At 37.0% G+C, this 12,333-nt stretch overlaps 1 protein-coding gene across 18 annotated transcripts in view; it reads left to right on the forward strand.

The window, feature by feature from the left end:
• The window catches only part of LOC100117353 (kinesin-like protein KIF13A), a 1,179,147-nt gene that overhangs the window by 981,624 nt on the left and 185,190 nt on the right, over window positions 1–12,333 (forward strand). For 16 of the 18 annotated variants that reach the window (XM_031928179.1, XM_031928178.1, XM_031928188.1 and 13 more), the window contains one exon: window positions 7,698–8,162. The exons of the other annotated variants lie outside the window; for them this stretch is intronic. In XM_031928179.1, coding sequence (XP_031784039.1) covers window positions 7,698–8,162 — 465 coding nt within the window. The remainder of the gene's footprint in view (window positions 1–7,697; window positions 8,163–12,333) is intronic. 18 annotated transcript variants of the gene reach the window in all.

The following is a 12,333-nucleotide window of genomic DNA, read 5'->3' on the forward strand; positions in this document are numbered from 1 at the left end:
GATGGCTTTGAACCCGGCGTTTATGCATATTATAGGGCAATCCCAATCACACTCGTTATTACACAGCGAGAGAGAATGAATGAATGATAACAGATTTATTAACGCCCTAGCCCAAGGGCCGTGGGGCGAGGTAACCAAACTATCGGATTTATAGATCCATCCTTCGGTGGAGATCTTATTTTTAGCACAATACGTCTACCTTCTATTGTATACTTAGATATATAATGCGAATTTTGTTGGAAAATATCAAAATGATTACCAGGAGGCTGGATATCCTCATCTCCTTCCTCATCGACTCCTTGATAATTCATATTATTGTCTGTTTCGCTTCTCTCCTCATCTTCCTCCTCGCTGATCTCCTCCTCCGCCTCCTCATTCTCCTCACTGGGCTGATTATCCTCTTGTTGGTAGTCAGACAAATCATCATTATTGCTGCTTGAATTTTCAATTCTTCTTCTTTGTCCTCTACCAACTTGAATAGAAAAATCACTTTCATCGGCCTCGTAATCCTGCGATTCTACAGAAGTATTGGTGTTCGAAGATGTTGTAGATAAGGGAAAAATGGTTGTAGAAGAAGAACAAGATGAATCGTCAGAGTGATTATGTTCTGAAAAAATGTATTGAATACAAAATATTTGAATAACTTATTTTATACTTTCTTATTTTTAAATTATTCTTCTGGTGGTCCTGAAAAATTCTGTCCCAGGCGATTAAACACTTCAGGTAAATTTTCAGTGTCTAACAGTATGGAATATTATTTTTACAAGCATTGAAAAACCAACGTATTTCTTGTGCTCTTCGAACATATGTTAACTCACTATCCGATCTATAATTATTTACTGAATTTTACTTACTTGATTTTAACTGCTTGGGCTGAAAACTCTGCTGCTGTACTGTAGTCAGGCTTATACAGGATGGATTTATTTAAATGAAAATACTTGTAATTAATTGACGTTTACGATTTATTCAAGATAAAGTTTTATAAGTATCGGAATCGCGACTTAAACCTGGATAACTCTTGTCGACGGATAGGAGCGTCGTACAAGAGTCCAGATCTAGTGTAAAATTACAACTGTTCGTTCGACGTATTGGGGGAATACTCATTAACCTCGCTGATCTACTTATTAATCTGAGTCGTCAGTTTTTCGGCTTCGTAATGACACCGCTGATATTGCTTAAATGCAATACGCCGCAGGACGTCACACATACATGATACGCATGATATCTTGTTTCAAAGCCCTGGGGTACTTAGCAAATCCTTCGAGACCACGTCGAATAACTTAAATAATATTTAAAAATAAGATTTTATTTCAAGAAAAATGTATATTTAAATACAGCATAATACTCACGTTCATTAATTTGACGATCTCTTGGATTTCCCTGGTTAAAAAAATGCTCGGTGACCAATCCTCCAGCGCTTCTTTTTGTGTACCGCATTTCTTCGGGTTCTACTGACCGGGCCAAATAGTCGAGGATTTGTTGCCGTCTTTTGACACATGGATGCTGCGCATACTAAATAATATTCTCGCTTTCATAAGCTGCTCGTTCCATAAAGCGCTGTATAATATTATTAGCAGCAGCTGTTGGTTCTTTACATGTGGCAAGAAGGTGGTCAACATTAGCCATGCGCTGAGAATCCCTATTGGCAGGTGCATCTTCAGCCTCTTCCGCTCTAGGATCGTGGTCATTGTGCGCTCTCTCTACTGCTTCACCTTCCTCCTCCATTGCCTCATTCACCTGAAGACGCACCGCTGCAGGCGCCGCAGCAACCGCTGCTGCTGCTTCTATCCTTACGGCTTCGCTCTCCTCCGCCCGCAACTCCTCTCCGTGTGCATCGGCAGCGCTCACCGCAACCATTTCAGCCGGTACAAACTGTACATTGGCTACAGCATTCCCCGCTTGCGCCTCTTTCTCCTCCGCCTCACTTGCCTCTCTTTCTTCCTCCTCCACCTCCTCCTCACCTTAATCCGATGACGTAGGTTCAACATTTTCACTTGATGTGTATTCTGTATATATCATTATCATAATATCATTATCATCATCTTCATCAGAGGTTATGTCGGCTAATAAATTTTCTAACGCTGAAATGTAAAACAATTTTATGTTAAAAATACAGCGCTTACTTTTTATAATAAACGTTATCAAAGTTGTTTAAAAAAGTATTCTAACTGTCATAGAATATAGCGGATGTATATTCTTTGATTTTATAATTATACGTTATATTACTGTAATGATAGAGAGATACGCATCGCATGCTATGTAATAGTATGACCGATGTAAGAAACTAATATCCCTAGCGCTGAAGCAGTCGACTTGAAAACACTAGGCGTCGTAAGTAGCAGTCGACGCGTTCTACGGCAAGAGCAGACGATACTGCGTTACGAATGTGTGTATGCGCGCGCGCGCGCGTGTGTGAATGAAACAAAGCTTGTAGCAACAGCAGACGACCCTATCAGCTGTGACACCGTTTACCTCGTTGCCAAGTACAAGCGCTGTTTGATTTTTATTAATGACAACGCGATATAGTGCAGAAAAATTGCAATCAATAAAAATGTACTCATCATTATTCTCCTCGAATACTGTCATTAGCCCCGTCAACACAGGTAAATGCGCAAAATTCTGCTGCGCATCGCACAGCTAAGTTCCATTTTTTAAAAATGAGTCTATGAAGCTGTGCAATTTTTCGTGGCCCACACCATCGTAAAAGACGTGAAAACTCGCGGCATAATTGGCACGTAACCATGCGTTTTACGCGTAGACACCAGCTTCTTGTACACCTGCGTCTAACAACACTATTTGCTTGAAGATTGCCCGCGATGCGAAGCACTACAGTGCGTATAGACTCTTCGGCTACGTTATACCTGCTTGCGAGCTCTTGATTTAATGCAACTACTCTCATGACTACTGAGCTCCTGAGGTCAACGTAGGGTTTATATAGTATAAAAAGCGTCTTGCTAGTGGGGGGATATGTGGACTCGCGCAACAGTATAAAGCGCAAAAAATAACATCCTGTGATAAGTTTTGCCTCAGCTTTATCATTGACGAGTATCAAAATTTCGTCGAATGTCACTTACACGGTAAGAGGATCGACTGATTCATAGGTATTATATTACCTACGCCCTCACGGATCCAAGATGCATAACAATCTGAAATAATAATGCCGTCGACGATTCTCACACGATACAAGGCGGCTGAAATCAATGCTCTATCTCAAGCGACTAAATAAATCACATTTAATAATAGCATTCGACTTCCTGTGCAAGCGATGACCATAGCGATTCTCACACAGGCAGTATCAAGTATACGGCTCCGAGAATCCACGTGTTAATTACTTTTGAGATTACTCTGAACCGTTGTTTTGTCACACTGATCCATTTTTTCCGCGCATAGGTATCGACTGCAAAGATTCTTGCCGCCAAGTAGATACTAAAAATATCAAGTTCATGCGTAGAGCAGTCGAGAGTCAAAGATCATGCTCTCTCTCACAATCGTAAAAAAGTATCCCGTGTTCGTCAAGCAGCAAGCAGTATCAAACACGTATAGTTATTTTGTCACATTAATTCATCTCCGCTGTATAGGTATCACCTGCTAAGACTCATGGTGACAAGTGGATACTAAAAAATATCAACTTCCTGCGAAGAGCACTTGAGAGTCAAAGGATATGCTCTCCCGCGCTCGTAAAAAGTATCCCGTGTCCGTCGAGCATTTCGCTGCACAACTCGTCAGCCAGCTCGTTCGGGTATTGGGTGTACGAGCACACGTGCGGTATCGAAAAATAATCAACACAAGTCTAAATTTTTCTCCTTCGTCCCTCCTTATCCTCCTAGCCCATTATATATTGTAACAAATGATTTTTTTTTTATTTACTAACTTGATGTGTGGAGACAACAAATTACATCATTATTAACGTATCCTTATCTTATCAATGTAAACAAATAATTAAGTCAAGGTATTGTTTGTTTACATAAATAATTAATTAAAATTATCTATATTACATGTAATAAAGATAATGTTAATTACTTGTTTGTATAAACAAACATGATACCTTATCTTTATTACTTGTTTACATTGATAAGATAAGGATGCGCCAGTGTTGACGTCATTTGTTGTCTCCCCATACCGGCTTACTTACTACTTTGTTTAAGAGATATAAGGAATCAAAAAATGTTCAAAAAAAAAAAAAAATTGAAACCTTGATATCTTAAGAATTATAGGGGTTTGAAAACTGCGCAATGAACTTGGCCAAAACACATAAAATATCTACTTTTTCATAAAATCTCAAGTGCAATAAGGCCTTTTTACGCCCGTAATCGTGGTACAAAATAAATCTTATTTTTTCAATTTTAATAGAGTCGTACGCTTTTTTAAAATCTATAAATAGTTGGTGTATGGTTTCGCAAAATTCCCACTTTTTCTCTAACAACTGTCTTATGGTAAACATTTGATCGCTTGTCGATCTGTTGCGCCGAAATCCGCACTGATAATCTCCTACTATATCTTCCGCGAATGGAGTGAGTCTAGCTTGTATTACATTTGACAGAACTTTGTAGCACGTTGCTAAAAGTGAAATACCCCTATAGTTATTGCACTCTGTCTTATCCCCCTTTTTAAAAATCGGTATAATGATAGATTCCTTCCAATTTTCGGGTATTGTTTCATTTTTCCAGATGGCACATACTAGTTTATAGATTTTGAAAGTGAGCTCGACGCCCCCATATTTGAGTAACTCAGCTGGTATAGAGTCATTTCCCGCGGCTTTGTTGTTTTTTAGTTTTTTAATCGCGGCCTCTACTTCTTGGTAGCTCGGTTCCTCCACGTGGGGTTCAGCAATGTGAATTTCGTCCCCTAATTCTTCGCTATTTTGTGCACGTTTAATAATTTATCGAAATAATTTTTCCACAGCGACAGTAATTCGTTGTCATTTGTTACGAGGTCCCCGTTTTCGTCCTTCATCAATTGCGCTCTACTCCTAAAACCCTTTCTGATGGCGTTTATCCCTCTGTACATTTCGCGGGAGTTATTTTTCCTACTGTTAGTTCCTATTCTCCTAATAAGATTCTTTCGATACTCCCGCTTCTTATTTCTGTAGATCGCGCCCGCCTGTTTCCTTACTTTAGAATACTCTTCTACGGTTCTATCGCTTCTATTGGGTAAGCCATCTAATTTAGCCATTTTGCGCCTTTCAAACCAGAGTTCGCACTCTTCGTCAAACCATGGTTTGCTCTTTGGCTTTTTCTTTTTACCCAGTACTTTGTTCGCGGCCTCTTTTACCGTTTTGTCGATGTCCCCCCATAAGCTATTCGGTTCGTCATTCCCCTCCGGCGATGTGTTTGCTTCTTCAAGTGCCTGAAACCTGTGAATAATTTCTATCTGGTACCTAATTCGCTCTGTTCTATCTCGTAGTTTCTCAATATCGAAGCTTTCTACCTTGTTTGCTCGTTTACTATTTTGATTCGCTGCTAGTCTAGCTCTTAATTTGGCTACTACTAGGAAGTGGTCCGAGTCGCTATCTGCCCCTCTGTAAGCCCTTACGTCAAGAACATTAGTATGACGTCTTTTTTCAATGAGGAAATGATCAATTTGGTTCTGTGTGGCCCCGTCCGGCGATGTCCACGTTGCCTTGTGTATGTTCTTGTGCTTAAAACACGTAGTTTTGATTATAAGATCTTTTGCCGCCGCGAAGTTTATGACCCTAATACCGTTATCATTGCTGGCTTCGTGCAGGCTTTCCTTACCTATAGTAGGCCTAAACATTTCCTCCCTACCTATTTTAGCATTGAAATCGCCTAATACTATTCTTGTGTCGTAAGACGCGAACTGGTCGATTACCTACTCTAAAGTTTCGTAATAGAGATCCTTAGCTTCTTCTTCTTTGTCCTCCGTAGGACAGTGTACATTAATGAATACATATCTATACCATTCACCTTCGATAATGATGTACGAGAGCCTATCATTGACGGATTTGAAACTTTTAACCGAATGTATGATGCTTTTGCTTACGAGAAATCCGGTGCCTAGAGATCCCCCACTCCCGGCCCCATACAGGTACGTGAAGTTACCCGATGCTAGTACTCCGCCATCTGGCCACCGCGATTCCTGTATTGCTACCAAATCTAGATTGTACCTATCAGCTTCCTTTACGAGTTCTTTAAACGCACCTGCTCTGTATATACTGCGAACATTCCAAGTTCCAACCCTTAAGTCCCTTTTGGTTGGGATTTGATTTTTTTGAGCCATGATGTTATGTTAAAACCCGCGCGCTTCGAATCCTGTTCCGATCGCAGGTGAGTCCACCGTTCTAGAGGTGATAACCCCCATACCTCTCTAGAACTAAGTGAGAGCTTTCCGACTTTGACGAGGACAGTGCCAATTCGTCGTCAGACACACTACGGTTTCATTCTCGCATCCTAACGCCCCCCTGCAAGGCAGCGCGCCTTCGCTGGCATCGTTACCGCGTAAGACCAGGTGACGAATCATTCTACACATCGCCTTTCGGGGCAGTTGTCATCGCTCCCGCATCATCCTCGGCAGCAGGATTTTTGCCCATTTTTGTAATGTGTGATGAAAGAGATAGATTGAGAGATAAGAGATAATGTGAAGTGTTTTTGTTGTTGTGGTGCTTGCGTAGTGTTTCTAGATGAATGCGTTCGACAGTGTGGGCTCATCACACCCACGCCTGTTCCTATCGGCTGTCCGCGGCTGCTTATTCAATTTATTCGCAGCTAACCTCTTTCTCAGGGGCTGTTCCTCTATCCGCAACCTAAGGATGCGCTGTGTAGTGGTGATAGGCACCCACCCGTCCGATCTGGACGACAACGCCCAAGACCCGCTTAGGGTAGCGGCATTGTAACAGCAAAAAAAAAAAAAAAAAAAAAAAAAAAAAAAAAATTGCCATAAAAAGAAAAATAGTTGAGAAAATGAAAAATAACTGTTTTCCCAAATATAAAATTCAAAAATAGATATGCATGTCAAATTTTATTGATATTGACGGAGTAGTTTCAGAAATATTACGGTATACACACACAACCATACGGACATTTTCTAAAAACACTTGATTTGAACTTCTAACACACCAAAAAGTATTTTCTAGAAGTTTTGACGAAACTCAAAATTCTACTATTAGAAAGCTTTCTCTAGGAGGAAGCAAAATAATATAAAAATCGAAATCATGCATTTGAAGAATTGCAACTGCTAAAAATGTAGCAGTACGCCTCATATATGTTTTATAACTATATTCTATACATTTATCCTTGAGATCTGGAAAGAATATTCGTTTCAAAAAGTTCTGAGCTGCCAAAATAGAATAACACAACTTAGTATTTTGCTAATTTTAAATTAAGCACGACTTCCGATTATCTATTTCTTTTTTTGAACCCTAATGTGCCACTTACATTACCTAAAATTGTATTATGTACTTTCGCAAACAGTTGGACACTTTTATCCCTGATTCAAATTCTTACTCTCACTTAGTCACTTAGTCTTGTCGGGCTAGTCGAAATATAGCCTGTCCCGTACATATTGCCTACTGCTCCTAGGTGATAAAATATAAATTATGGTGTAATTATATAATTATATCTATGTTTTCATCGTTTAATTACAGCTTGTATAACAATACATATTTATTTGTTTTGATTATATCTTGTAAAACAATATAACTTACATCTTCTTGTACATTAGACTCTTTTTCTGAGTTACAGACAAATAAAATTATAACACCAAGCACAAGTAGTAGTGGTTACGGATCACAAACAGTGTCTACATCAAACTTAACATCTGATGATACTGTTTCCGTAAGGTCAATAAGTGTAGATGAAACCCCTGATTTAGAATATAAATGTTTGTTGGATGCCAAAAAGCTCGAAAGAAAAGATAGCGCAAATTTGAATAAAACACGAATTGAGTATTTCCCTGATATGATTGAAATACCGACTAAAATCAAATCAAACATAAGACCAAAACCATTTAATTTAGATCTGCTAACTAATGATCAATACGCATTGTTATCAAAATTCGAAAAACCAACAGACTATTGTGATTTAGATATTAATTCTAAACAACAAATAAAGAATTTACATTCAAATTCTCAAGGAACAAAACACTTAAAAAAAGACGAAAATCAATCAGATGGAACCACCGCTTGTATTACACGTCAGAGTGAAAAGGTATGAAAATATTTAAATATATATTGAAAAGTAACTACTGCTAATACCCAGCCCCACAATAAAAAAAAATTGTAAGTCCCAAAAACTTGACCACGGTACTTATATGTTTTTGAGATCGCTGAATCCGAATCCAGGGTCATTTTAACCCCATCAGATCTTAAGTCAAGGTCAAATAGGGGTCAAATTATCAAAATACATTAAGAAAAGACTAAACCATAGTATCTTGGGGTTTGTGGGGTCGCTGAATGCGAATCCGGGGTCAGTTTAACCCCATCAGAAATTTCTCAAGGTCAGTTGAAGGTCAAATTATCGAAATACATGAAAAATACACTAAAACCATGGTATCTTGGGATTTTTTCGGGCGCTGAATCCGAATCCGGGCTTATTACAACCCTATCAGGTCATGGTCAAGGTCTGTTGAAGGTCAAATCATAAAGATTCATGAAAAGTAAAATCAAACCATGACATTTAGGGGCTTTTGGGGTCGCTGAATCCGAATCCAGGGTCAGTACAGTCCCATAAGGTTGTATTTATGGTCAGTTCAAGGTTAGTTCAAGGTCATGGACGCAAAGAGAGTGAAAAAAATAGTTATAAACTGAAACAATGCAAAAGGTAATGTAAACCATAAAGCAAAGAACAATATATATGCAAGTACAATCGTATCCTTTAAAACTATATCATAGTTTGCTGCTCCTTCATTTACTTTACATTTGTTAGAAGTATATGCAATTCAATAAAATACCCGTAAAAATATTAAGCACATTACTCTTTTTTATGGTAACGAACTATTTTATTGGCAAATGATCTACGAAGTGGATTACGCTTCTGCTTCTCCGATGTTGATGGTAGATCTCTTTTTAACGACCAACAGTAATCTGCTAACATATTTACGTCCCATCTTCCTTGGTACCTGCGCTCCATTTCCTTGATATCTTGGTGAAATCTCTCTCCCTGCTCTTCTCTGTAATCACCTAGGTTTTCTGGAAACTCATCAACATGCGAATATAAAAAGTGTAATTTTAGATTCATTAGGCAGTCTTGATTTTTGTAACTATTTACTAAATTTAAAACTATTTGTTCGTAATTTGGGCTCTTATGCTTTCCAAGAAAATTTGTAATTACGTCCTCTAAACATAACCATGCTTCTCTCTCTGTATGATTCATTTTCGTAACAAAAATTTCATCATTTATCATCTTACGAATCTGAGGGTCATCGAAAATTCCTTCATTTACTTTAGCATCACTTAATTTGGGAAACTGATTTCGCAGATACTTAAAGCAGCTACCATCTTTGTCTAAAGATTTTACCCATTGTTTCATAAGTCCCAATTTAATGTGCAGAGGTGGTATAAGAATTTTTGATGGATCAACAAGTGGCTTTTCTTTTATATTCTTAGAACCCGGTTCGAACTTTTTTCTAAGGGGTCAGACACTCTTTATGTAATGATTCTTTCTATCCCTACTATCCCATTCACATAAATAGCAAGGATATTTTGTGAATCCCGATTGTTGCCCCAGAAGTATTGTTATGATTTTAAGATCCCCACATATTTGCCATTTATGATCATTGTATTTTATTCGGTATAATATTACTTTCATGTTACGGTACTCTTCATTCAGTATTACCGAATATCCTATGGGAATGGCTGCATAAACATTTGTATTGTGTAACAGAACGGCTTTTAAACTTCTCGTCGACGAATCGATGAACAATCTCCACTCGTTGGGGTTGTAACATCCATGTTTAAAGCAATTCATCAACCCAACTATATCTTTAAAGTAAACTAAGGAAAATTCTTCATCTTTAGCGAAATAATCACGATATTTCTTATCTCTGTCTCGGTAGTAAGAAATTTGAATTTTTCCAGCTTCATTAGTATTTTCTTTTAGCCATGAAGCCAAGTACTCCGCCCCATCCTTTGGTAGGCCCAAATCGCGTATGAGATCATTCACTTTTTCTTGTGTAAGTGGACCTTTCTCCTTCTTAGCATTATAGGGGATGTATTCCTCGTCACTTGTATCACTTGTACTAGCAACGTCATTGTCTTCATGAGGCGATTTTTCTTCTTCCGCAATAACATCTCCTTCCTCCATTTCTTCTTCTATCATTTCATCTTTATCATGTCTTTCTAAATTTTCCTCAAGATCCATACTTCCACTTACGTACGTACTCAGTGGATCTTCTCTTTTATCAATTGACGATTCATATATAGGTTTCGAGACACTTTCAACGTTAGCGTAATTAATGTGCGACTTGATTTTACTATTAACTCCATGCAAATTCGTATTACAAAACTAACAGTCTTCTTTCCTTAAAGGTTCCTTCCATATCGTAGGCACTTTCATTTTTACTTCAGTTTTACCATTTTTGCCTTTTTGTAGCATTTTCCTACATATTCCGCATATGATTTTAGGAACCCAATCAAATTCGTCAATTTTCATGTCTAACAAGGAAAGGTACCCAACCCGAACTCACCGATTTTGATGATTTTCATATATGTTGTAGAACATAAAAAAAATAAGAGACACGTATTTTTTTTTATCGGCTAATTTTCACTTTTAAGGGGTAAAAACCTCCCCTAAAGTTAACCCCCAAAAAGCGTTTTTTTTAAATATCTCGGCTTAAAATTAATATTTTTCAATGAAACAAATTGGAGGTTATTTCTTACAAAAAGAGCAAGTATTTCGTGGTGATTTGAAGAGTAAGGGTAGCATCCCCTATTTTTTAGGGGTTGAAAACATATATTTTTTGGCATAATTTTATAATAAAAATGTTTAAACCGACTAAAAAAAATTGGAAAAAATGTTTAAACATCCTTAATAACAAAATTTAGTTGACGTCTTTCGGTGTTTTCATAAATATTATCCCTAAGGGGGTAAACCACCCCTAACACAAAATAACTGTAAATATGTAATTCAATACATAATATTTCGTAGAAAGTTTGTATATAGAGGTTTTCGAGGTCGCTGATTACAAATCTGTTATCAGATTTTGAAAATTCAAAATGGCAGAACCAATATGGCGGACGGAAATATCGAAAAAAAATTTTATATAATAAAAAAGTTTTAAACGACTAAAAAAATTGGAAAAAATTTGTAAACATCTATAATAAACAAATTAAGTTTTTCGATTTTTTCATAGATACTACCCTTTAGGGGGTAAACCACCCCTAACACAAAATAACTATAAGTATACTTCAATCCATAATATTTTGTAGAAGGTTTGTATATAAGGGTTTTCGAGATCGCTCTTTGCAAATCTGATATCAGATTTTGAAAATTCAAAATGGCGGAACCAATGTGGTGGACGAAAATGTCGAAAAAAAATTTTAACTTTCATAAAAACTTGTTATAAATGTGTGATCTTTGTAGCCTGTACATGTGAACTAAAGAGCCTTAAACCCTAAACCCCTGAAGAACAAATAGGCTAAATAGTTGTGCTTTTTAACCAAACCACCTCAAATTCCTAAATTTGTAAACAAGAAAATTCTGTGTGTGAAGCAGTTTTATAATTTCCGTAGAAATTGTTATCAGAATGTTATTGAAATTCCTTTATTGTAAATTCAACTTATAATGTATTTTTGTTTATAATATTAGAGTATAATAATAATCTACAATCTTTTATCTTTTGCCATAGTGCATTTTTTGTATTGAGCATAAAATATATTATTTTACGATGTTTTTACAATAATGGTAGTCCTCATAAAAGTGTTTAAAGCACAATGCTTTTTTGCACCAACCAAATCGTACAATTGCAATGTTTGTGCACCCTTCTATTTCACAATGTGTTGCACAAGACTTTCCAAAACTAAAATCTATAGGATTATCAAATTTATCTGGTTTTTCATTGACGTAACCGCTTTTATACCAGGAATATTTAAACAAATCTATATATCTCGGTGAAGACAGTTGGTTATGAACCAATGATTGAAGTTTAATTATATTATTTCTCACATGTAAATTCATATCATGATCCATTAACATTACATTATCAGAAAATGTTCGGACAAAGTTTTTCCAAATACGGAATCCATAGACATCAAGTGGTTGTATTTTTCCTGTGGTTCCAGTTGGAATTTTTTTTATGTTAATAATTTTATTTTGTGGCATTGTTTCTTCTATAACTTTGTCACAATGACCACTCCAAGAATCAAGTAATAGTATTGAGTGA

Source organism: Nasonia vitripennis (genome assembly GCF_009193385.2).
Source record: "Nasonia vitripennis strain AsymCx chromosome 4 unlocalized genomic scaffold, Nvit_psr_1.1 chr4_random0004, whole genome shotgun sequence".
Lineage (NCBI taxonomy): Eukaryota > Metazoa > Arthropoda > Insecta > Hymenoptera > Pteromalidae > Nasonia > Nasonia vitripennis.